This window comes from Pseudorasbora parva, chromosome 13 (assembly GCF_024679245.1).
Source record: "Pseudorasbora parva isolate DD20220531a chromosome 13, ASM2467924v1, whole genome shotgun sequence".
Lineage (NCBI taxonomy): Eukaryota > Metazoa > Chordata > Actinopteri > Cypriniformes > Gobionidae > Pseudorasbora > Pseudorasbora parva.
The window spans coordinates 24,888,959-24,916,466 of record NC_090184.1 but is presented as its reverse complement, the minus strand read 5'-3'; the positions used below and the strand labels follow the sequence as shown (position 1 = coordinate 24,916,466).

The 27,508-nt window shown below is 36.0% G+C and overlaps 2 protein-coding genes across 5 annotated transcripts in view; one reads left to right on the top strand and one right to left on the bottom strand.

The window, feature by feature from the left end:
• Positions 1-1,286: 1,286 nt before the first annotated feature.
• mapk4 (mitogen-activated protein kinase 4) lies at positions 1,287-21,834 on the top strand. 2 transcript variants are annotated; one of them, XM_067413605.1, is made up of 7 exons: positions 1,287-1,439; positions 4,383-4,456; positions 4,882-5,462; positions 15,209-15,353; positions 16,047-16,208; positions 16,280-16,481; positions 19,968-21,833. In XM_067413605.1, the coding sequence occupies exons 3-7, from the start codon at positions 4,920-4,922 to the stop codon at positions 20,941-20,943; spliced, it is 2,028 nt and encodes a 675-aa protein (XP_067269706.1). In that variant the 5' UTR covers positions 1,287-1,439; positions 4,383-4,456; positions 4,882-4,919; the 3' UTR covers positions 20,944-21,833. The 2 variants fall into 2 exon arrangements, with proteins under 2 accessions (XP_067269706.1, XP_067269707.1); XM_067413606.1 differs by lacking the exon at positions 4,383-4,456 and having other exon boundaries at positions 1,301-1,439; positions 19,968-21,834.
• Positions 21,835-24,876: 3,042 nt separating this feature from the next.
• slc20a2 (solute carrier family 20 member 2) overlaps positions 24,877-27,508 on the bottom strand; it is a 46,799-nt gene continuing 44,167 nt past the window's right edge. For all 3 annotated transcript variants that reach the window (XM_067413611.1, XM_067413608.1, XM_067413609.1), the window contains exon 11: positions 24,877-26,751. In XM_067413611.1, the coding sequence (XP_067269712.1) occupies positions 26,587-26,751 (165 nt within the window). In that variant the 3' untranslated portion in view covers positions 24,877-26,586. The remainder of the gene's footprint in view (positions 26,752-27,508) is intronic.

The window sequence follows — 27,508 nt, the reverse complement described above, 5'->3', positions numbered from 1 at the left end:
TCTGTAGCAGCTTTGAAAGTCAGTGGATGATTTTTTTCTTCTTTAAAAGGTGTTTGGGTTTTTGCAAAAAGCCTTTCAAGAATCACTCTTGTAGGGTCACGTAAAGTTCAGTGATTTCCCAGCATTTTTGAACACTGATTTATAGTTTATAGCAAAATGGAATAAGAAAAATGATGTCAAAATTTTAGTTTTGGTGAGTATTCACATAAACAGTGTATGATCCGTGCATTTGGCCTTAAAGTAACAGCAGCTTTGTAAAAGGCTTTGTAGTATTTAAATGAGTTTAAGTTAGTCGTATGCTAGTATGTCAGATGGAGCATCACTGACTGGCTTAAACCATCATAATGTGCATTTATACAACAATAATAAAATAATGCGTTGACATAAAAATTTACTTTTGATACTTAAGTACTTTTGAAAACAAATAGGCTACTTCTGTACTTTTACTTAAGTAAAAATCAGTTTACTTTCACTTGTAACTGAGTAATATTTCTGGTTTAACGGAGCCCACCTCTGAAAGAAACTGAAAAACTGAAACAGACTATATACAGTTGCTGCAGTTCTTCTCCGTCTCAGTAGCTGTAAAAGTTTAAAGGCACTTGTGTAAAAATGCTGTAGCCTAAAATGAGGATGCTTTTAAAAAATAATGTCGTAAATTGATTTTATTTTTCAATTAACTTCTATAAACTAAACAATATTTGGTGTGAACACCATTTGCGCTTAAAAGCTTTTATACTTGCACATCCTTTTTCAGGCGGTGTTTTTGATGGTTCCTTCAAGCGTGGTGAGACCTCCATGTGGAGCATACCGGCTGTTGTCAGACTCCTTGTGCATACAAACATAACTTGATTATTACAGTTAATAGCAAAAGGAATGTTTGGAAATGTAAACTGATATTTCTTACTGACACACAGCAAAAAATAACTGGCTTAAAAACATTTTCATTTGTGAAAACTCTAGCCTAAGAGTTGTTTAAACATTACCTACCAATATATATATATATATATATATATATATATATATATATATATATATATATATATATATATATATATATATATATATATAAAAGTATGATTTTTTTTCTTCTTTAAAAGGTGTTTGGGTTTTTGCAAAAAGCCTTTCAAGAATCATTTTGAAAGTCAAATTTATTTTGTAAAGCACTTTTACATGTCAAAAACAGATGCCCTGCCCCTGACCACTGCTGACCACATCATTTAAGTACAGGATGTGTTTGTCCTGCACAAGCGCGCAGGTGTCAGGATCACCGTCTGATGAACGGGGAGGGCGTGACGTCATCAAGGGGGCACACCGACGAGTTTTGGAAAAGAAAAGCTTGTAGATCCACACAGTAGAACGGGGACACCGGGAGTCGAACAAATGCAGTGTATCTCAAACGTGCGCCCTCCCAGCGGATTCTCCCGGTGATACTATCGCGGGTAAGATCTTATATTATTGATAACACACACGGGAAATTCCTCACGGCAGCGGCAGCAGCAAACTGACAGACTAAAACCTCCGTCTACCGGACTGCACCAGTGCCAAAATTCAATAACAAACTCTGAACTACGAAAACATCACTTTCCCGATGGAAAAGTATGTTCATTCGTGTTTTTTCCCGACAAAAATAGAGCAAACCCGTGGAGCAGCTGACAAATGCAGGCGATGGATCCAGGAGCATCGCTGCCTTTGTAGTTTTCTCCGCGGATGGGCCGGAAGATAAGAAGATAGTGTTGTCAAAATCTGATTCTATACTCAATTCCTTACGTTTATATGCTCTTTTGTCTCTTCGGAGTAGAAACTGCTCTTATTCTGTATATTACGCATGGGTTTATGTATGTATCCGTTCAATTTCAGAACCAAATACAGGCGTTACTGTTGTCACACAAAGGCGAATGAATGCAGCGCTGTCTATTGTGTGTTCAGCTGCTGCTGGACCCACAGCTTCATTTGTGCTTTATTTACAGGCTTAACAAGTTCTCCTTTTTTATTATTTTCGTTACCAAAACGCTGTGTACAAATATGAACCACAAAAAAATAATTCAGCGAAATAAATGATTAAATTTAGTTTCAACGTTCAACAACAAATTGCATCCGCTTGCACGGTCAGCGCCATAGTCTTATGCATTATTTATAAAGTTTGGCTCACCCACTAGTCTGGTCCTATATGTTTGTATTAGATTCTTCTATGCACGCAGTATTTTTTGTTTTGTTTTGTTTATTTATTCAAAAAGTTTTACACAGAAAGGAACAGCATTTGAGAAATCTCAATAAAAAATTGTGTTCTAGAAAAAGCTGTTATTCTATTCTATTCTATTCTATTCTATTCTATTCTATTCTATTCTATTCTATTCTATTCTATTCTATTCTATTCTATAAATGGGTCCAGCTCCTCATGGGTGCAGCCATGCTGACATGACCTATGGTGTCGGGATATTGATGAGTTAGGGGAGAGTGGGGTAAGATGAGCCATTTTTTTAAACTTATGTAGTCCTCAAGGAAAGACAAAATAAGGCAGAAATACAATGAAAATATCAATGAAATGAAAATAACAAATATGGCTTCTTATATTAAAAAAAAAGTGTTCCTGTGGCTCAATTTACCCCAGGCGAGGGGTAAGTTGATCTAAGTGAATGATATTGTACATTTGGACTGGTACACCATCTCAATGGAAACAGACCATCTAATTGAATCTAAATCAAATTGTAAAGGTAATTTACATATTTCACCTTCAATAATCCAATTTCCTTTTTCAAATAGTCATGTCTTTTCTTAAAGCTAACTATTACAACACAAAACCAACCAAATGAAGTTGACATTTCAATATCTTTAATTGTTGGAATTTCTGAAACAATATGTTGAACACCAAAGTTGTAACCTTCCAAAACAAACCCTAAACCGAGTGAGACGAAAAAAAAAAAAAGAAAAAAAAACTGATTTAGAATAAATGTCATATATATATCATTATCACATAAATATCATTAAAACTAATAAACATTGTAGTCAAAAAGATCTTGGCATGGTAGTCTTTCTGCAATAATGAACATGTTAGGTCATTAAAGAATGGTGGAAAGATAAATATGAATATATGGTATAAAGAGGGTGGGTCGACTTACCCCCTGGCTCATCTTACCCCACTCTCTCTACTACTTCGAATAATATGTAAACTTTTTTCTCTATTACTCAAGAAACCTCCTAATGTTAATGCCTAAACAATAAAAGTGCAATGTCAATGAAATATATTTGTGTAGTATGAGATACTGTTTGAGAAAAAAACATAAAAAACAACAGCTAATAGTTGTGGAGTAGCTTCATTTGGTAAAAACAAAACAAAAAAACAAACAAAACCTATTCCCATTATTTTTCTCTATAGGGGGGTTGATTTTTATCGATAATGCCTTTTAAGACAGACTTACTGTGAGCTTAAAGTTTGTTAATGGTATATGCTTTTGTTGAAGCAATCTGTCAGCATTATTTCAACTTTAAAAAACATTTTTATTTTATTTTGTTTAACAGCAGAATTACTGGTGTAAAAACTACCCATGATTCTGTGGTGAACAAAACAAGCAAAAAGATCACCAACAGATCTCTTTGAGCCCGCCAAATCCCATGAAGCCCCACAAATGTATGTATGATGTAATACATTCTCAAACTACTTTAATATTTGTGTAATATGTATATATGAATGCTTTGCAATAAACATAAAATATATTGTTCGCACAATATCTTTAAATCAATAGTTTCATGTCTCCATCAGATTTAACTTGATTGTCATTTGCAGTGCTTCATGGGATTTTAGTTCTTTCCCTCATTAAAGCTGTCACGTACACACCCTGTACCTTTGTTGTTTTATCCGCTTTTCAAAAACTTTTTGCGACGTATCAAAGTGTGTGATGTTTTGATTCACCTTGGAGCTGGTTGTTTTGGTGCAATTTTTGTTTTTCCCTATGGGATAAATTAATAGGAAAAATACTTTCAAAACCAAAGCAGCTAAAAAAAAGTGGGCGGACACTGTTGCACTGTTTTGAGGTGAATAAGAGCCAGCTAAAACCTTACTGAGTTCATCTTTAAGAACTGAGTTGGAAAACAAGAAATAGTATTGTAGTGATATCAGACTAGTGTAGTGGAAAAAGTAGATGCTTTCTTTCTCATTATTTATATAATAATGTAGGAAAGCACCAAGCTGACATATTATAAACTATGAACTGTATAAATGTTCAGTTGGTCATATTTCTAAACCGTACTTTCAGTATCTATTTATCTCTCTCTCTCTCTCTCTCTCTCTCTCTCTCTCTCTCTCTCTCTCTCTCTCTCTCTCTCTCTCTCTCTCTCTCTCTCTCTCTCTCTCTCTCTCTCTCTCTCTCTCTCTCTCTCTACTGAAGGCAATGCACGAGGAGCATGACACATAGCTGCGTGAGGAGCATGGAGGGTACAGGACAGCCTGGAGCCCGAGACGGCAAGTGAAAGCTCTTAGATTATAGATGTAACTCCCCACGATTTAAGTACCTACTGCTGCGGCTAATGTTAAAGTCAAACATCACAGAGAACCTCCAACTCCAGTGCAAGAGTGGAATTCAGTTTGAATATAACATGAATTGTTTTTGGGGTAGAGATGAATCCTGGGAGACTGTGTTTCAGAGTGTTTGCTGTGTGCAGCAGGCACTGGCTGACTGTGGGATGTTGCTATGGAAACACTTGCCCTGTACTAGGGTGTTGAGTTGTATTCCACCCAGTACTGTGCCCCCATTGCTTTGATAGTATGCAACTGTGATCTAAGCTGTCTCTTTCTCTTCAAGTAGAAGTGATATTTTTTAGTTTAGTTATAGATTGTAAAAAAATATTACATTAGTGATCACTTATCGTTCTCCTCACTCTGTCCAGCCTCTCACAGGCAATGCCCAATTGCTCCTCTCTAAGCAATGGCCTGGCAAAATACATCCCCATTCCTGTATGGCTTCGACCTGGGGGGACATTACCAGGATCTGCGTCCTCTTGGCATGGGGGCATCGGGGCTCGTTCTCTCTGCAGTGGACAGACGCAGCGGACTGCGCGTGGCAGTGAAGAAGCTGGTAATGCGAGATGCCGTCAGCGCAAAACACGCTCTGAGGGAGGTGAAGATTACCCGCCGCCTTCAGCATGAGAACGTGGTCAGGGTGTATGACGTGTTGGGGCCATCCGGTCACCCTTTACCCCGTGACCTTACCCATGTGCCGGCAATATACATTGTGCAAGAGTGTATGGAAACGGACCTGGCACGTTTACTCGAGCAAGGGCCGTTGCCAGCAGAGCACGCCACCCTTCTGTTTTATCAGCTGCTTCGTGGGCTCAAGTTTATCCACTCGGCCAATGTGCTGCACCGTGACCTCAAGCCAGCGAACATCTTCATCAACACGGAGCAAATGCTGCTGAAGATCGGAGACTTCGGCCTGGCACGCATTGTCGACCCACATTACTCGCACAAGGTAAGAGTCACAGCAGGGCAGGAATGACTGCAGCACACACTGTTTCACTCACTAGAAAGAAAAACAGGTACTAAAATAGGTCTTTGTTAGTAGAAATAGTACACTGGTTTCTAACATAGATATCAGTGACATTTCTTTATCAGTATTCCAAGTTAAAGGTAGGTTAGATCTTTTTCAGAGAGGATAGCAAGATTGAGCTAGCTTTGAAATGATAAGCTTCCACTCTCCCTTCAGAGCGTCTCCAAAGGCACGCCTCCAAAAACACATGAACACTTACGCCAAAGTTTGCATTAAATTACCTCATGTCTTAAAGCGCATAACATTACGATAACTAAAAAAGTTTGTAGACAAACTATAAGTTGGGTTGAAAAAGCATAGCCATAACATTTGATATAGTTTAAAAAACTTGAAGTTTGAAAAGTTTAAGTTTTATTTTAATAGATTGCTAGATATATGGATGGATGGATGGATGGATGGATGGATGGATGGATAGAGAGATAGATAGATAGATAGATAGATAGATAGATAGATAGATAGATAGATAGATAGATAGATAGATAGATAGATAGATAGATAGATAGATAGATAGATAGATAGATAGATAGATAGATAGATAGATAGATAGATAGATAGATAGATAGATGGGTACTCAGGAGGTTTCGGTTGGTGCTCAGTGACTGACGTCTGTCTAACTCTTCATAGCATGAAACTTGATGACGATGTGTGTGTGTGTGTGTATATATATATATATTAATCTGTAATCTGTGTGTGTGTGTGTGTGTGTATATATATATATATATATATATATATATATATATATATATATATATATATATATATATATATATATATATATACTATTAATAATAATAATAGATTTTATTTATAATGCACTTTTCATTCTGAAGAATCTCAAAGTGCAACAAAGGGGGGAAAAAATAACAAAAAAATGAATAGCAAGTAAAAATATAGAATACTACAAACAATCAACCAACAGAAAACAGAACAGAAACAGAGCTGATGGTGAACAGAAACAGAGCTGATGGTGAACAGAAACAGAGCTGATGGTGAACAGAAACAGAGCTGATGGTGAACAGAAACAGAACTGATGGTGAACAGAAACAGAACTGATGGTGAACAGAAACAGAGCTGATGGTGTACAGAAACAGAGCTGATGGTGAACAGAAACAGAGCTGATGGTGAACAGAAACAGAACTGATGGTGAACAGAAACAGAGCTGATGGTGAACAGAAACAGAGCTGATGGTGAACAGAAACAGAGCTGATGGTGAACAGAAACAGAGCTGATGGTGAACAGAAACAGAACTGATGGTGAACAGAAACAGAACTGATGGTGAACAGAAACAGAACTGATGGTGAACAGAAACAGAGCTGATGGTGTACAGAAACAGAGCTGATGGTGAACAGAAACAGAGCTGATGGTGAACAGAAACAGCTGATGGTGAACAGAAACAGAGCTGATGGTGAACAGAAACAGAGCTGATGGTGAACAGAAACAGAGCTGAAGGTGAACAGAAACAGAGCTGATGGTGTACAGAAACAGAGCTGATGGTGAACAGAAACAGAGCTGAAGGTGAACAGAAACAGAGCTGAAGGTGAACAGAAACAGAGCTGATGGTGAACAGAAACAGAGCTGATGGTGAACAGAAACAGAGCTGATGGTGAACAGAAACAGAGCTGATGGTGAACAGAAACAGAGCTGATGGTGAACAGAAACAGAGCTGATGGTGAACAGAAACAGAGCTGATGGTGAACAGAAACAGAGCTGATGGTGAACAGAAACAGAACTGATGGTCAACAGAAACAGAGCTGATGGTGAACAGAAACAGAGCTGATGGTGAACAGAAACAGAACTGATGGTCAACAGAAACAGAGCTGATGGTGAACAGAAACAGAGCTGATGGTGAACAGAAACAGAACTGATGGTCAACAGAAACAGAACTGATGGTGAACAGAAACAGAGCTGATGGTGAACAGAAACAGAGCTGATGGTGAACAGAAACAGAGCTGAAGGTGAACAGAAACAGAGCTGATGGTGAACAGAAACAGAGCTGATGGTGGAAGTCTCTGTTAGCTCCGCAGCACACTGTGGTCCACAGTATATAGTATATAGTATATAGTATATAGTATATATATATGGACCAAATATAAAAAATGCTTAAAGCATAAATATAATAATAATAATAATAATTAGGCAAGTTTATTTATATAGCACATTTCATACACAGTGGCAATTCAAAGTGCTTTACATAGAAAGGAATTAAGATAGGGATACAAAATGCATAAGAAAAAGAATATAATGTAAAGTGAATTAAAAATAATAAAATGATGATAACCAAAGAAAAGAACAAAGGTAAACTAAAACAGTTATAAAAAGAATTTAAAAAAAAAATGATGCATAGATAAGGTGCAGTCAGTCGGACATGCAGTGGCTCAGAGCTCATTCAGTAAATGCACAGCTAAACAGATGTGTTTTCAGTCTGGATTTGAATGTGACTACTGTTGGAGCACATCTGATCTGTTCAGGAAGCTGGTTCCAACTACAGCTGGCATAATAGCTAAAGGCAGACTCTCCTTGCTTTGAGTGAACTCTTGGTATTTCTAACTGATTTGATCCTGCTGATCTGAGTGATCTGTTGGGTTTGTATTTAATCAGCATATCTGCAATGGTCCTAGCTCATTGAGAGATTTATAAACAAGTAGTAGTACTTCAAAATCGATCCTAGATGTAACTGGAAGCCAGTGTAAAGACCTTGATGTTTTACCTGTATCAGTATTTAAGCGAATATCATTTATAATCTTTATGAGCACTGTCTCTGTGCTATGATGCGGTCGGAAACCAGATTGAAAATTGTCAAAGAATCCGTTTGAGTTTAAGAATTTGTTCAGCTGACCAAAAACAAGTAACTTTTTCAATGATCTTGCCAATGAAGGGGAGATTTGAGATTGGTCTGTAGTTACTCAATATGGAGTTATCCAGATTTCTCTTTTTCAGAAGAGGCTTAACTATTGCAGTTTTAAGGGCGGTTGGAAAAGTCCCATAGAGAAGTGAGGAGTTTACCACTTCTAGGATATCTGCTTCTAAACAGTTAAACACACTTTTGAAAAAAGAAGTGGGGAGTGCGTCAAGGGCGCAGGTTGATGTTTTAAGGTTCTGTACTGTGTCTTCTAAAATTTTACCGTCAATTGTTTCGAAATCAGACATAGTAATTTTCTGAGGTTTTGGTATGATCTGTCTCTGACCCCAGAGCACAAGTTTTGTCTTCCGCCACTTTCGTTCAGATTTTCTACATTGTCTTTTCATTGTTTGAACTGCTGCTGAGTTTCTCCATGGTGCCTTTTGTTTGCTACTCTTTTTCCTGACTTTCAGAGGAGCAATATCATCAATTACGCTCTTAACTTTTGAGTTAAAGGAGTCAAGGAGAAAATCAACAGAGTCTGCAGATATGCTTGGTGTTAGAGATAAAGCCTTCATAAATAGCACATTACTGTTCTCATTTAAGCATCTCTTTTTACAGAGACAGATCTAGCTTCAATGGCAGGAGAGATTGATATATCCAAAAAAGAAAATACAAAAAAGGTAGCATAACAATTAGACATATACCAAACATAATAATATATATATATATATATATATATATATATATATATATATATATATATATATATATATATATATATATATATATATATATATATATTTAATATTATATGAATTACAATTGTTGTACATAATTTAAAAAAAAACATAGCCTAAATATAATAATAATAATATTTACCTAAACAATAAGACATTGACCAAAGAATGTTGACCAAAGAATGACCAAAACCATTTTTGTCTATTTTCAAATTTGAAAAATGTTTCCATGTTGATTATTTGACATGGAAAATATGGAAATCATTTGTATTAGTATTTGTCATAAAAAGACAATATTGATTCTATCAAAGCTCATCAAGATGTCTATCTAGTAAAGTCTTGGATTACACTACCTGTGTAGTTTTGGTGGTATGTTTTTTTTGTAATATGTTTTTTGTACATGCACCAGGTTATTCTTACCATGTAAATACTATGGTAATTAGCACTATTACAATCTAATGCAGCTACTGTGCCATGTCCTGCAGTGCACTGTACTTTTTGTGAGGGTATGATAATACTGGATATATTGGTTTATTTTTAAGAAAACTTTTAGCTGTTAGTAGTATGTACTGTCATACTGTTAGTTTGTTCTGCCTTACAAGCTTTCGTTGTGGTTCACCCTGAAGTTACAGTCTGGCCTTGATTAACAGAATCACATTTCCTATCAATTATCATGTGCTGCAGGCTATTAAGATAATGACACATTAATCCATTTACAGCTTTATTATCAACATAACCTCCTTAGCAAGAGAAGTACTTCAGATTATCTGCTTTCAATCAATCTTTTTGATGGTTCTAGGCAACTAAAAATTAGATTTAAGCAGTATATTTTACATACAAAAAGTTATTATGCATTTTTAAGTTGTTATAGTCTAAAAGTTGGTTTAGAAAAGTTTTGAACATAAAATACCTATTGATTGATTGATTTAGATTGTATAGTTTATTGAATTTTTTTTTGTCCACAATGTTTTGTTTTATGCATATATTATTGCTAATTTGATGGCTAAATTAACCCTATAAATATATGAAAAACTTCATATTTCTGTGCATTTTGCATAGATAAATGTTTTCAAACCATAACATCATGCCCTTATTGCATTACACAATAATTATGAACAATTACCTTGATGTTATGGGAGCTGAAAGATTAATGTGGTACTTTAATGTCTCATTGTGCTTCTGTATTATTTAGCAGAGCTCACTATGTAACACTAGCAGACCAGAAGGACAACATGAATGGAGAGCTTTGTGTGAGACGGGGCAAGGTGGGGTGAATGATCAGGGATGGGGATAGTCACAGTTTGGGATGGAAAAAAAAGCTAGAATAAAAACAGCCTTTCCCATGAAATTATAGAGCACTGTTTAAAATCCATTAATAAAATAGCTGGGATTGCTGACTCTATAAAAGAAGATTCCCTCTGATCTCATGTTGCTCAAAATATTAATTTATTATCAAAATGTCAAAGTTGCTCTTTCTTTAGTGGCTTCAAAAGTTACTTAAAAAAAGTTACTTACTTACCTTAGCCACATTTAATGCACAAACATTTAGACATTTAAGACATTTAAAGAATAGTTACTGATATGTTTAACTAAACTAAAACAATATATTATATAAGATTATTTAAAAATATGAATATGTGCTTATGATACCATTATACACCTGCAATGTTCTCTTGCTATAAAAACATGTAAGATACGTCCAAAATAAGAACTCATCGACCATTAGGTACTCTTGTTCAACTGCTTGATAATGCAAGGATCTAATCAACCAATCACATGGCAGCAGCTCAATGCATTTAGGCATGTTGTAGACATGGTCAAGTTGAAACTGCTGAAGTTCAAACTGAGCATCGGAATGGGGAACAAAGGTGATTTAAGTGACTCTGATTGTGGCATGGGTGTTGGTGCCAGTTAGGCTAGTCTGAGTATTTCAGAAACTGATGATCTGGGATTTTTCAGGCTCGACCCTCTCTTGGGTTTACAGGGAATGGTCATAGAAAGAGAAAATATCTAGTGAGTGGCAGTTCTGTGGGGGAAAATGCCATGTTGATGCCAGAGGTAGAAGAGAATTACCAGACTGGTTCAAGCTGGTAGAAAGACAACAATACCTTAAATAACCACTCATGAGGTCTGCAGAAAATCATCTCTGAATGCACAACACATCGTGAAGCAGATGACGGCAATCACACAGTGTGCCACTCCTGTTAGCTAAACATCAGAAAATTGAAGCTTCAATTTGCACAGGCTAACCAAGATTGGACTATAGAAGATTGGAAACTGGTCGGAAGAGTCTCTGTTTCTGCTGCGACATTCAGATGGTAGGGTCAGGATTCTGCGTAGACAACATGAAATCATAGATCCACCCTGCCTTTTATGGTTCAGGCTGGTGTAATAGTGTGGGGAATATCTTCTTGATGAAATTGGCGATGATGATTAGTCTACTGTTAAAGCATGGATTTGATGTAAAAAATAGATCAACATAATATTCACATATGTAGTTCATAGGGTAATAAAAGATTTACAGTTACAGCATGAAATAATAATGGGGGGGGGGGGGTAGAATCCTGTAATTCTGAGGGGGAAAAGTTTATATCTTGCAGTTCTGATTTTGTTTCTTAGAATTGAGATATATCGTCAGAAATGCAGGGAACAAAAGTCAAAATTCTGAGATATAAACTCGAAATGACCGTTTTATTGTTTTATTACGTGGCTTCCATATAGCGCTACTGCAGAACTATCATTTTCTGCCAACAGGTAGGCTCCACCCACAAAAAAACACTGTCAGTGTTTGAAAACACCCAAATGGTCTATACACAGTTGACCTTCACAGTCAGGGGCCTGTACCATAAAGCTAGTTTAATGGCTAGCCAGATATGTTTAAGCTTAGTTTGTGCCAATCCTGGGTTTTAGGTACCATTAAAGTGGTCTGGTTTTTAGCAGTGTTTATCTCCATAGTAATTATGCTCCGCGGCTAACCTTTTCTGGAGCAGGTTTTGTTCTGGATAAGAGAGCAAACTTAATTTGAACCAATCAGCTGTGAGCAAAGTGACACACCTCTGATGCAGTACAATAAGTAACTCCCCCTGTTTCTCTTGCTCCAACAAAGCAAGAGAAAGCTGATGATCAGCATCATGGGACCAACAAAGCCTGAATTGATTGGTTTGGTTTTGTCAACTTGAAACTAATCATATGACCTTGAGTTTGTTAAATTACCATCATGGCACAGGCCCCTTATCTCAGTCCAATACAGCGTATCAGGGATGCGGTGGAAAGGGATATTCACAATCACATCATAGATGTGCAGCCGACAAATCTGCAGGGACTGTGTGATGCTATCATGTCAATATAGACCAAAATCATTCCAATATTCTAATTTGGTGGAAAGAAACATTACTTGTTACTTTTGAAAGCAGTTTAGATATATCTGTAAAACTTCTAAGTTGTTGATTTTATATATAATTGTGCTCCCTCTTAAATATAGTTGCATGAAACTTCTGGTTGTATTAGTCTAAAGAATCATTAGTGCGTCATTGGACCTCTGAGTATGCAGTGAGCTTGAGTGAATTAAGGGCAGTAGTATTAGTTCCCTTCAGCCGTTCCCTGAACAAGTGCCTGCAACTCTGACACTCAGTGCTGAGAGCGTCTGTTCCCCTCTCAGCATGGAGGGAACATTCAGTTCCCAAATCTAGAGGATCACAGATAAGTGGACTATGGATTCACAGCAGCATCTGGATCCACATATGCTAGCAGTGCAGGCAGGGGACTGATAGGCCCCAAGATGGTTATACTTATTCAATACGACATGAAGAATAAGGATGATCGTGGACACCGAACTTCATCTATAATTTAAATAAGGAACCAATGGGCCAATTCTCCTCATCTAGCTCATTTATGAGGGCTTGACCACCGTAAGCATCAATTTAAAGTAATCCATGGACAATAATGAGATACAAAAAGCTATATTCAATTCCGTAATCATATTTCTTAATGACTGATTGTCTTTGAAAAAGATTTGACATATGATTGTTTAAACATTACACTGTAAAAAATATTTAAAAAATAAGTTACCTGGTTGCCTTAAAATTTGGAATTCATTGAAATTAAAAATGTGAGTTAATACAATGAAAATTTTTAAGATTCGACAACTTTTATTTAAATATTATTAAAAGATTTGGCAGGCACATTGGGTAATTGTGTGTGTTTTATTTGTGATGATGCAGTGAAACATGCCAAAATTGTGGAATTTTTATGATTTATCAATTTTTTTATGTGGTGCAGATACAATAATAAAAACTCAATTTTTTTATTTCAATCAACTCAAAATTTTTAAAGTAAGGTTACTTACTTTTCTAATTTAAACCAACAATATTTTTTTACAGTAACAAATTAATCCACAAATGTCTTTTTTAAACATGTAAAGCTGTTATGGAGATATTATTTTTGTGATGAAAAACTATATATTTTTATATAAATATAATAAATGTGTAATAATATTTATATTGCACATTCTAAAAATATTTATCCTATTTGTGGATTTTTGGCCAGTGAAAATATTGGCAGCTGAAAACATCCTAAATGTCGAGTGTGTCTCTGTGTGTAAGTTGCACCGACAGTTCTTGACAGCTCGAAATCCGCATCACTGACATTTGTTGGTCAAGATGCCAGATTCCTGGCAGGTTTTCCTTATTATTGCTCATTTTCAGTCTTTGTTGGCCTCACTTGCGTGTGGTTGTGAACAGTTTGAAAGGTCTGAGCGAATCAGCTCCAGTCAGAAGACAAAGGCTCTCTGTTTAAGTAGGATATGTAAATATCATTCTCGTTTGTGTCACCATCACCCTTCATATCCATCCTACTGAGGCTGCCTGCTAAAATCTTACAAATAATTCATCACCTGAGCCCTCGGGGAGAGTGGGAGGTGAGAAAGAATAGGAAAGGATGAAGTAAGGCAGGGAGGATGAGCTGAAAGAGATTTACTGGGAGTCATAGGTTACTGTATATCAGCTGCTTCTCATGAGGCTTTACACAGATGCTGAGTCACATGGCATTTTTTACACCATTTATTTATATTATACCACACAAACACTGCAGTTTGAATAAATTAATACTTTTATTTAGCAAAGAAGCATTAAAGACATTTATAAAGTAATGTTGCAATCTATTTCTATTTCAAATAAATGCTGTTCTTTTTGGCTTATTGTTTATCAAATAATCTATCTCATAAAAATATAAAGCATCACATTGATAATTCAACAATGATAATAATAAGAAATGTTTTTTGAGCACCTAACCAGCACAGGAATAAATTACATTTTTTAAATATATTAATAAAGAAAACCAATCTTAGTTTTGATCTGGATCAAATCATCAGTTTGTGTTATCCAAAACTTGACTGGGATACCTTTGATCAGAAAAATCTGGATTATTTATAACTTCTAATTATAATTAGAAGTTTATAATATAAAGATTATTTTTACTTCTAATTTATTACTTTAACAGTTACACTAATCAAGAAAGAAAAAAAAATCTTGATTAATGTAACTGTTAAAGTAATAAATTAGAAGTAGACATTATTAGGATAGCTATGAAGCCTTTTGTTAGCTTACAACTAGGTAAAAAAGAGATTGTGGCACCATACAATCTTTTTGAGTGAACACAGTTTCTTGCTACGTGAAACTTTTCTGAGAGAACGCATTGAATTTTTTTTTTATCACCATGTCCCTTTGGGGGCTCTAGCACTAGCAAACTAGATTTGGTCATGTGAAAAAGTGTTTAGGATCAGGGTCATCCAATCCAATTTTGCTTTGAAAAACCGGCATAAAAGTAAAATGGATTACCTGATCCTGGATAGCAAAACATGGGGTTTCCAAATCCAGATCATTCCGATCCAGATAAAACTTTTTGAACATCTGGCCCTTACTGTAAAAAAAAAAAAAAAAAAAAAAAATCAGCCTGTCTTCCTTCAAAATGAACTTAACAATTATCATGTGAAGTACACCATTTAATTATTGTTAATACGAAGTGTGTGTGTGTGTGTGTGTGTGTGTGTGTGTGTGCGTGCGTGCGTGGACTTGTATATCTTTGCTACGCAGGGATACCTGTCAGAAGGCATGGTCACTAAATGGTACCGTTCACCAAGACTGCTGCTCTCTCCAAATAACTACACTAAAGCAATCGACATGTGGGCCGCAGGCTGCATTCTGGCTGAGATGCTCACAGGACGCATGCTGTTTGCAGGTAAGACTAGAAGAACACTCAGTAATGAGCAAGGGGCCGTCAGTGTTTCTTATTGGTTTTGTATAGATCTTGCAGTTCACTTGAAAAACAAGAACATCAATCTTCATTATCCGGACTCTGTGTTAGAGCGGACTCTAGTGGATGTATGTGGAAAAGTAAAATAAAGATGTTTAGAACTGACATATCAATCGATTGATAATTCTATCATTTTCATTTCGCAGTACTACATTGGCAAAAAAAATTATAAAGTTTTGGCAAAGTATGAATACACGCAACAAAAGTAATGACAAGAATATTACAAAAAATTGGTCATGATAAAAATAAGGTGAAATAAAACTATACAAAAAGATGTAACAAAAAATAGGGGCTGCAGACAATATAAAAAAGAGCATTTAGTGTTAAACTATGTTTTTTATGTTGGCATGATTGTTATACATTTCATTTTGCCAAAACATCAGTTCGTGCAACAAAAAATGAAAAATAAGGTTCCAGAAACAAATATGTTTTGTTGCTTTTCTGTACGAATTTACTACACTTGAAATTATAGTTCTCGTTATAAACTTAGATTTTCATTTATCAGTATGAGAATAGATTAGCAGTCCTAATGAAATGAATTGTTTTGAAATGATTGATTGCACCCTGATATAAATGGTCTTTTAGGATACCTCTCAGTTTGTTTCTCTCTTTTCTAAGGTGCTCATGAGCTGGAGCAGATGCAGCTGATTTTGGACACTGTGCCTGTTATTAGAGAGGAGGACAGGCAGGAACTGCTGAAGGTCATGCCCTCTTTTGTAGGTCAAGGGTGGGAGGTTAAGAGGTCACTCAGAGAACTACTGCCAGAGGTGGAGGACAAAGGTAAGATAAAAAATATTTAAATGCAGACAATGCATACATAACCAGTTTCAGTAACCAAATCTGCATTTCAGGCATTGATTTCCTGGAGTGTATCCTCACCTTTAATCCCATGGACCGACTGACAGCAGAAGCAGCTTTGTCTCATCCATACCTGCAGAGATACTCATGTCCTCAGGATGAGCCTGTCTCCCAGCAGCCTTTTCGCATAGAGGACGAGCTAGAGGACAGTGTGGTCACCGAGCACGGTCATGCACTCAGCTCTCACTGGGACAGGTACACCACTCACACGTCACACGTGAGGCGCTCTGACTGATCAACACCTAGAGTTGTGTCATTTGTAACAGTAACAGTCCTGGCACTCTCAGTTCCACTTCTGCTGACACACAGACCTGCTACGACAATATTAAAACTTGCTCTTTCATAAAAACGTAAATAGAAAAACTTGCTCTTGCTCTTTTATAAAGAATGTTGTTAAATCTAAATAGGTGAGAAATAATTTAGTTCATAAATTAATTTTCAAATAAAGTACAATCCACATCCAACATTTTATATTATTATAAAATAATAAAAAATAAAAAAGTTAAATAGAGTAAATAATAATGAATTATTTAGGGATTATTTTAGGTATCATTTTAGGTACGTTGACTGAAAACAACACTGTGACAATGGAAAGAAATGAATCAATACTTGACTGATGTCAGAGCACTAAAACAGCCACAATATAATATAATATATAATATAATTAAAATGGTATATACTTCATTAATGGATAATACAATATAATATAAAAACCTACTTCCTTTTAAAAGTAAGATTTTTGAATGTTTTAAAAGAAGTTTGTTATCCTTACCAAGTGAGCCCCTGCCCCTTTAAAAGTGAAAGTGCCCCTTTTGATCGCACCACAGTGCTCCTGCGAACAGGATTTCCACCCCGCACTGAGCACGATTTCTACCCAACCTGGAACGCGAACGGTACTGACCCTGCCCCCGCAGAGGTCTGTGCACGCTACTGGTGGATATATAAGTGTCTCGCTCATAAAGCTTCCTCTCAAACAGCTTGTGAGTATCAAATTTAGTTCAGGTAGCCAGTTTTCATAGCTTAATGCACTTAAACGGTCAAATGCCCACATAATGATGGCGAGTATTAAGGTAAACACGGTCAGTTATGGAATTTGGTTCAGAATGAAAAGACATGTTCTATAGCAGTATTGGATCTTAAAGCTTTTAAAGTGCTTAAGATCCAATACTGCTACAGAACATTTCTTTTCATTCTGAACCAAATTCCATAACTGACCGTGTTTACCTAAATACTCGCCATGTCATGTTAATCAAAGAACTAAAGAGAATGTCACTCTTTGCTCTTGACTGAATAATATAACATTACTAATAACGTTATTTGCAAGCACTAATCATTTAATTTTCATAATGAAGACTATCCAGCATTTTTTTTTATATTTGATTACTTAAAATTTCTATAGAATTTCTTACCCAAATACTACTGTTAGACCCACTTGAAACACTTAAAGCCGTGTTTATTTCATTTGTCTTCTTATTCTTCTATTATAACTGATCATTTGTATTTTTTTGTTGCAAATTTAGTTCAAAGTTCCAAATAAAGCCTCCCTGTGGTGTGTGTAAACTTATCCAAATTATCACAAAAATAATGAGATGATAATAAAAATATCTAAATGGCAGTTTTCCCAGTGGTGTTGAAAATGGTATGGATTATCGTATTGAAATCATAGAAGCTAGAAATTCCATTATCATGACAACACTAGTTGTTTCTTGACAACAAATATATTTATCATAACAAATAAAAATAATAAAAAGTTAAAATATTTTATATGACTCTGAATGTTTTGAAAATATGTTTACTCTCTAATTTAAAAAAAGGACTTTCTGAAAACACTTTGTCTCTTCCTTATCCTACAACTTATGTTTAGTACAAAGCCAAATAAATCTTTAAATTTGACTATCAGGACATAGCCAAGATAAAGCTTTTATTTTCAAAGCAAAGAAATGGGTTTGTTACGCTATGGGTTCATCGTGCAATAGAAGAAACGTTATTTTAACAATAGTATGTAGCAAACAAAAAGCAGTTTGTGCTGAGATTTGTGGACCCAATAAAGTGCAGTACTTGTTTTTCTTGGAGTTTAATGAAACCAAGAACAAAAAAAACTATTTTCAGTTTTGGAAGAGCAAATTAAAGACTGCAGTCGTTCTTCCACACTCTTTAATCATAAAAGTTTGATTGTTAAAAGTTTGTGGGTACTTGCACGCTGCAATAGTTAACACAAGGGTCAAATAAAAGGCAATTTACACAGATGGGTACTGAAATGCCCAGAGGACCTTCCAGTGACGTAGAATGCTGTTCAAATATAGAAACTTATTAAACCGCTGCATAATTAAATCTCACAGCCGACTCTGTGACAACTTAATAAGGACATTGTTGTCTTCTCTGTAACCATATGGGCACATCTGACACAAAGTCTTCCTTAACTGATCAGAACAACAGTGAGAGGTGAAAAAGCTTGTTAACCAAATATCAGGAACAGAAATAAACCACTGAAACATTATTTTTTACTATGTGTCTGCCGCAGATGGTCTTTATTACCACCACGAAAACAAAATTTACACAATTAATTCATGTAAATTCAACACTTTTTTCAGTGAAGGCTGTATTTATGTCATCAAAATTTCAGTAAAACAATGATATTGTGAAATATTATAATAATAATTCAGCTTTGCCGTTACAGGAAAAAATTACATTTTAAAATATAAGTTATTTTAAATTGTAATATTACAATTTAAAATAACTTTTATATTTTAAAATGTAATTTTTTCCTGTAACGGCAAAGCTGAATTATCATAATCATTTCTTCAGTCTTTGGTGTCACATGATCCTTTAGAAATTCTAATTCTAATAATCTGATTAGGTGCTCAAGACACATTTCTTATAATTATCAATGTTGAAAGGTTGTGCTGCTTAATATTTTTGTGAAAAACTGTCACTTCAATCAATTTAATGCATTCTGGCTGAATAAAAGTATATATTTTTAACATTAGAATGATACTGTATACTATTGTGTAGTGTTGATCCAAGTAAATAATAATTGAAAAAAGGTCAATAAAATCAAATGCTACAATTGAGCTAAGAAAATAAAACCAATATATTTTTAATGATGGTTGTTTATATATATATATATATATATATATATATATATATATATATATATATATATATATATATATATATATATATATATAAAAACAATGTCTTATCCTATAAACATCCAAGTTCATTAATGTGATTTTTAAAAAAAGATTCAGGTGGTTTCAATTGAGCTTTCAAAAGATTCAATTGAGCTAAGAAAATAAAACCAATATATTTTTAATGATGGTTGTTTATATATATATAAAAATCACATTAATGAACTTGGATGTTTATAGGATAAGACATTGTTTTTATATATATATATATATATATATATATATATATATATATATATATATATATATATATATATATATATATATATATATATATATATATATATATATATATATATATATATATATATAAAAACAATGTCTTATCCTATAAACATCCAAGTTCATTAATGTGATTTTTAAAAAAAGATTCAGGTGGTTTTAACCTAAAACATTTCTTTAAATAATGCTGTGACTAACTGCTAATATGGACCACTTGTACATTGTACAAATATTCATATGCAAGCTAAAACTTTATACCTTTTTTCAGGTATGATGGGAGTCTGTCGTCAGACGTTTATTGGCGGCCGCAGGAGCAGTGTGGGTGCATGCAAAGCGTCTCAGAGCTGGGAGAGGCAGAAGACGAAGAAGTTCAAAGAGATCCACGAGCGAGCTCGACGGCTCACATCGAGGAGGCTCAGGTAGACCCTCGCAAATACTCCCACAGCAGCTCCGCAGAGCGCTTCCTGGAGCAGTCCCACTCGTCTCTGGAGCGGGTCTGCGGCCAGTTCACGGAGCTGGACTGCGGCCGCTCCTGCGATTACAAGGTGGGCTCTCCGTCCTACCTGGATAAGATCGCATGGCGAGAAGGGAAGCCTCAGCACTACTCTGAACCCAAGCTAATACTGGACCTGTCCCACTGGAGGCGTAACAGCATGTCCGCTCCAAGAGGGGGAAGCGTGGAGAAGCTTCCTGCCGAGCCTGGCGATCTGTTTCAGGAGATCTCGCGCTGGGTGGAGAGCACACAGTCTGGACTCCACTCTCCAGGTTCACCTCAAAAGCCTCTCACCTCCCCATGTTCCCCTCCTCAACCGCTGTCTCCTACAATGCTGTCTCATTCTCACACGCAAATCCCAGCGCCTTTGCAACTGTCCAGCCCTTACCAGCTCCATGAGGACAGGAGTCCTACTCCATTCTTCTCCTCTCCTCCATCTCTGCTGCCCTCATCTCCTTCCTCTCCTCATCATGGTTCATCTGACTATCCGTCTTCTTCCATTTGCTGTGAAATCGATGAAGAGCCCTCGCAGATGGATCCTTCCGGAGAGGAACATTTTGACCTAGATGTGTTTATCTCTCAAGCTCTGAGGCTTTGTAGTCAGAGCGAGGGACTCTCTGAGAACTCAGACGCTCCCAAACCAGCCAACGTTAGCCGCGTTCATAATATATCAGATCACAGACCCTCCAGAACACAAACTCCAACCCCTGAGATAGTCAAAGCTCACGGGTGTCATAAAGAACACTGGTAGAAATATCTGTGACTTTTTATTTAATTATTTTAATACTGTTTGATTATTGCAGCTTATTTAAGGTGGCATGAATGAATGTGAATACTGAGGACCCTTTTGAGGACCAGAAGATTTTTGAGAATGTTGTTTTATTACCTTGAGCTGAAAGTATTTACCTCTAGGAAGAGGATCACTTGGCAAAAACATCTGAGATCTCAGATATGACTTGAATGGAGCCCTGAGGGCGCATGGTGATGTGAACATTATTTGTTCCCTCAAGAAACTATGTCCTCTCTCTCTCTTTCTATTTCTCAAGAAACATTTTTTTTTCCAAAAGACGTCTGTGTGCTCTCATCACTTCAGTGCTCTGCAAACTATTCCATCTTTTTGGTTTATAAATTGATTTATAACATTTGAAAACTAATTTTGTTGGAAATTTTGCACATTTCTTAGGAAATGAAAGGAAAATGCAAAAAGTGTTTACCCCATAACTATATCTCTTTATGCCCTCTGTAAAATGTAATCTAAAATGTTTTATTGATTGTTACTAAAAGCATTGTGCAAGAGTGAAGGATTTGTCTGTTAATTCTGTTTGACATAAACTTAGGTCTGCATCATTTTTAATTAGCACTTAAATAATTAAAATAATTTCGTAAATTAATGGAAGTAATTTTTTAACCAAAGTTATCTAAAAAAAGGCACTTTTGACATTAAAAAAAAGTTTTCACAATGAAATAGACTCGTCATTTCATTGGCCTAAAAATATGTTTCATTTCTACATAAGACATCCCCCATTATTGTCCACTATGTCTAGACAAAGACTACATATAGCAAGACAATTCACTCATATTACTGTGAATGGGAGAAACTGCTACGCATAATATGATACAAGTGAAACAAGCATCACTGGGACTGCACATTGGCTAGATCAACTTGATTTTTTTCATGCATAGTTTATGCTATTTAAGGGTAAAGAAACATTTATGGGACTGTTAATATCAAATTTTGTTGCTGATTTGAAATCTGAAAACTTTGAAGTCTGACCCTCTTTATGGGCAGTTAGAGAGTCGGACTTGTAAACTGAAGGTTGGGGGTTCGAGTCTCAGTACCAGCAGGAAATGTAGGTGGGGGGAGGGAATGAACAGCGCTCTCTTCCACCATCATTGCCCACCACTGAGGTGTCCTTGAGCAACGTACCTAACCCCAAATTGCTCCACGGGTCATCCCAGCAAAAATGTCTGCCCGGTTTCCGTGTGTGTGTGTGTGTGTGTGTACTTGGATGGGTGAAACGCCACATTCACTTTAATACTAACCACCAACCATTAAACAGTTTTGTTTGAAGATTTAATCACGGCTAGTGATTCTACAATACCATTGGTAAAAGAAAACATTCCATCTACCATGTCATTATAAAGTTCAAGACTATTAAATGAGATGGGAAAACCAACTAAATGAAACTGAAGTGTCTCATTTCTATGCTACTAGTGGCACCAAACATATTACCCCCCCCCCCCCCCCCCGTGTCTGGATGCGTAAATGTCTTATCATTAGACGTGTGTGTGTGTGTGTGTGTGTGTGTGTGTGTGTGTGTGTGTGTATCCACCACATTAAGCTGGGATGTGAAGCATTCTGACGTCACAGAAAACCTACTTTAAACACTATTACACACTTCTACTTTAAAACATCAATCAATAAATGAAAACAGGAGACCAGAAGATTGTTATTCTTTGTAATTTTAATTCCCATAATTTAATTAGTTAAAATGCAGACAACTTTCACAAAAAAAGTTCCAAAATGAAAGAAAACAGCAATACAGTACATATGCAGATAAGGGGGTTTGTTAAATCTAAAGCCCTGTCTTCAGATGGTTCCAGACAGTTAACAGCATAGCATTCACATCATCATGGAAATAGAGACGACACAGCAGGCAATCAGCAGGCCAGCAGAGGATTGGGCAACATTCTATTTTCAAGTGCAGATAAGAACATGGAAACTTAAATGATATTAGTACACTACGGGAGAATGTCACTATAGGCTGCCAAGAACAGTTATGAAACTTCGTCATCACACCGGTTGTGGATATGGATGATCTAACAGTGATTTCTTTGGATTTGTCCAATCATAAAATGTCCATCAAAAAAAGCAGCAGCACAAACCGGCACTGAAGTTTTTGATCCGGCATAGTAGTGGTTAAAATGATATTCTCTGAATATGTAACTCTGTGGCCAAACTACTGCAGCCCAATGTTCGGTTACGCAAATACCTGAACGCAGACACAATTCCGAAATTCAGCGCAACTCAAGTGCCGTCACATTCTCAGTGTTGCCACAAGGGGTGCTATAGTGTGGTGATGGGGGAAAAAATGTGAATGCTTTTGCAATCTCGAGAAATGTTCCATTTGCTTGAGAAATGTTTGCGCTCCCTAGAAACTTTGCATTCGCTCGCAAAACTTTTGAGTTCTTTGTGAGCAAACACAACGTTTTTTGGGGAAACGCAAAATAATATATATTGAATTTTTTTCCCCCTCACCACATCGCTTTAAGGGCTTCATACTATAGTGGGAATTAGCATAAATTGCTTTCAGATAAACTACTTGATATTTCTGAATCAATTTTTATAGCAACTTACTCGAATGATAGCACATTTGGTTTAATGTTAGATACATTTGAAAGTAACTAAATTGCCCCCTTGAGGACTGAGGGTTGTTACCGCGAGACCAACACACGAGCGTGTGCGCGCCGGTCAAACGCAGAGCATCTGCGTTTGTGTACTTGCGTAAAAAATTTTCTAGTCTATTTAATTTTTAACCATGCATGTGAATGTTTCGCTGGTGTGCCGCTATAAAACAAACCAAGTCATAGCAGAAAGGCTAATTATATCGGCAGTTTGATGCAAAATATTGGATGCAGGTTAGTAAAAGATTTTACTGGATTTTGCTGTGCCCCTGTCTGACTCTCAATGTTGGTAACGCCATTGCTGGTGAAGGTCCGAGTGACCGGTCTTGCAGCTCAATATTGCATTTCAGGGAAACAAAATTACAAAGTCATTCAACCTTACTTCTCAAAAAATATTAATGAAAAACTGTTGAATTTTAACAACTCACAACCACACTCTCTCTAACGCAATGGAGAGAGAGAGAGATGTCCCTGGGCAAGAAAAAACAATGGATATATGGAACCAATCCACATCATTAACCCCTGTCTGAACTTTTCGGACTCTTTAGTGATAAAATCATCTTTAAGAAAATGTTCAGTGGTATTCAGCACTGAATTTTCTTAGAATAGTTACTGGTACTGCAATCGTAACACAATCGCTGCTCTGGAGCCCAGTTTACTCTCCATGTAAGGTAAAACTTATATATGTAGAAAAATATAGTTTAATGAAATTTATATATCTATTCATTTCTTTTACTATTATTATTATTCTTTTTTTAATCATATCCACCATGTAAAGTTGAGTACTACATGTAGCAGTGTGCGTAACAGGATCATGATGGTTCACACTGCTAAAACACAAAATGACATGAAACACCTTTGCACAATGCCTGGTTATTTCATATTTAATTTGTGATTAATAGTTAGTTGATTGGCATTTTTAGGCAACTGCAATGAGTTATTCTACAATATGATTACAATGTAAACACCACAGTACTGAAGTTACTGTATCCAACAAACAGTAAAGCACAACATTACAAGGCAAATGGCCATTTAAGCATAGATTTGTTCTTGATGAAAAAATAAAAACAAAAGTATTACACACACACGCACAAAAAAGAAACAGCAACACTTTGCATTGGTTTCGAAGCCACACGTTTGTACAGTTTTCCAAATCTGGTGACTATCCCGAGGCAGATTACAATGTGTCTGACAAACATCTAAGCTCATAGCATGGTCGTTTTTGGATGGAAATCATGAGACTTTTTGGTTTCTTGTGGTGTCAGGGCCACAAATAGGACGACACGTTTGTATACGAATCACATATTGACCTGATGTTAAACAAACTCCTGCTTATGCTTGATATCAGTACTGAAGGCTTTATCTGTGAGGCTGACTCAAGCAGCCGGATGCTGATATGAGATTCACCGATAGCCAGATCCAGCATCTAATACTGCCCCTCAAAACATCATCTACGGTTGTGTTTGTGCTGGGTTTAAGTGCCCGTTAGGGGATTTTGGCTGTTTCGGCACATACAGGTTTTTATATTGGCATCATCCATTGGGCTCGAAGAACAAAATTTACTCGGGCTAGACTGAATACTTTAAATCCTTTATATAACTTTCCGCGTGAAACCAAATGTTTCTCTCATTTAGATTGTAATAACAAACACTGTCAAAGAGTTTGGCAATTAAACTTGACCATCAGAATCTTTGGCTATTCTTTTTCCATAAAGGGAATAAAAATCAAATGGGTTCAAATCACCTATTGATATGGATAAAAAGCTGAATAAAGAGTTTTTATGTCTTCAAAACGATGGTGAAGTCCTCATTTTTCACTGACATGGGAATCTTTTAGGTTAGTCGATTGGATAAAAAGTGGCGAATCGTTTATTTGAAGTTATTCTTGATATACCCTGACGGGATTACGAATGTAGCGTCTTGTCATAGGAAAATAAATGTTTAATATTTGATCATTTTCATACGCTTGGAAGAGCATACGTTTCACGCTAACTACCAAACCTGGTCTAAAGCCTCCTTAAATGTAACAATATAAGACCTCGAAATAAGACGTACTAAAACTAAAAATCTAAAATCCAAAGCTGAATATATACACAGTAGAAATTATAGTAGCATACATAGTTCAAAACATGATTTTGCCTTCACACCTTTGTTTTTTGTTTTTTTGTTTTTAAAAAAAGGTCTGAATGCTAACATATCTAAAAAAATAAATACAACAATAAAAGAACAGGGAATTCTTGCACATTATCCACTAGAAAAAAATGATTCATCTTATAATATGTCATTTATTATGAGATAGCACAGTTTTGTCACTTGTCTTTTATGTGGCATAGAGGGTTGACTGAGGTATGATTTTAGCAATGCAGCTAACGTAGGTTTCGAACAGCAGGATGCTTCTCAGTGTCATTTACGCAGAAGTTTGATGTTTCTGCGAATGGCAATAAAAGTTACGGTTACAACACACGCCGCACATGGTATATTTCAAAATATTACATTTAGAGGCCCAGGAGTAGTTAATAACTATTTTGTGCCAATATACTGTGAATTGTGCCATAAGTTGCCATGTATTCATCATATACTGATATTTTATGCGAGATTGGCAATTGTAACGTTTACGAATGCACCGAGTATGTGCACATCTGTCCAGTTCTGTCTACTGTCTTTGAACATGTGTGACCACAGATGTAAGAGAACTATTTTTTGTAACTTTGATAATGTACCACTTCATATCACTGAGTCAAAGATCTTGCCGTTTATGGTAACATTTCAACAAAACAATAGAAAAATGAAACGGAAATAAATATTCTTGACAAGATTAAGGATATTTAAGTCAAAGGATTCTGGATGCTTTTCCAGGCAGCATTTGAAGACTCTCCCTACCCTTCTGGCTGTCCCCTTATATCATGATATTGAATCTTTTTTTTCTGTCTCTGTTTTATTTTTTCATCATTACCCTCCTATACATCCTCCTCTCTTCTCCTTTTTCCATCTCAGACATAAGGCAGAATGCCGTAGACGAACAGGGCCATGACAGCAGCGCTGAAGAGGCCTGCTACAGGGACGGTGACAAACCAGGCCAGGAAGATGTTCCGGAAGAGACGCCAGTCCACGGCCTTCTTAGAGCGGATCCAGCCCACCGCCACCACTGAGCCCACCTGAAGCCACAGCGAAAGGCAAAATCAGCAGTAGCACGATACACAAATATGAAATGAAAACAATAAAACATGGATTTCATCTTTCAGATGGGGAACTAGGGACACAATCTTTATGGAATGCATTTTGTTATTCCTAAAGGCTTTTTAAAGACCCCATGAAATCACAATAATAGTTGTATGTCCTTTTTCCATCTTCTGTTGAAACAATATGTTAGCTGGGGGCAACATAGCTCAGAAATTGAGATGCATCTTGTTGTTAACAGACTGAAATATATCGGACTCAGACTCAGATATAACATAAGTTCAACTTTGGAACAAAAATGCTGATATTTTTAACAATTCTCTTATCATGTTTGTCCCTCCAACCACACATCAAAAAGTATACAAATGCATCATAAGTAATCCATACAAATCAAGTGATTTAATCCAAGTCTTCTGAAGGTACATGATTGCTTTATATGATGAACAGATTTAAATTAGGTTACATTTAGTTTTAATCATATATAAATTTGGTTTGCTCGATTACATTTAATTTTTTTTATTTTTATATATATATAAAAGGTTTATATTAAAACGTTTTGTTCTCACACATCAAGCAAGCATGGTTGAGCTTTTATATAAATACATTTCTAATTAAATCTGATGATGGTAGAATTTTCAATTTATGGGATCCCTAAGAAAAAGAGATCATGTCAAAATTTCCTAACAGTCTTTAGCAAACTGAATGTTTAAAAAGCCTGCTAAAATCATTATAATA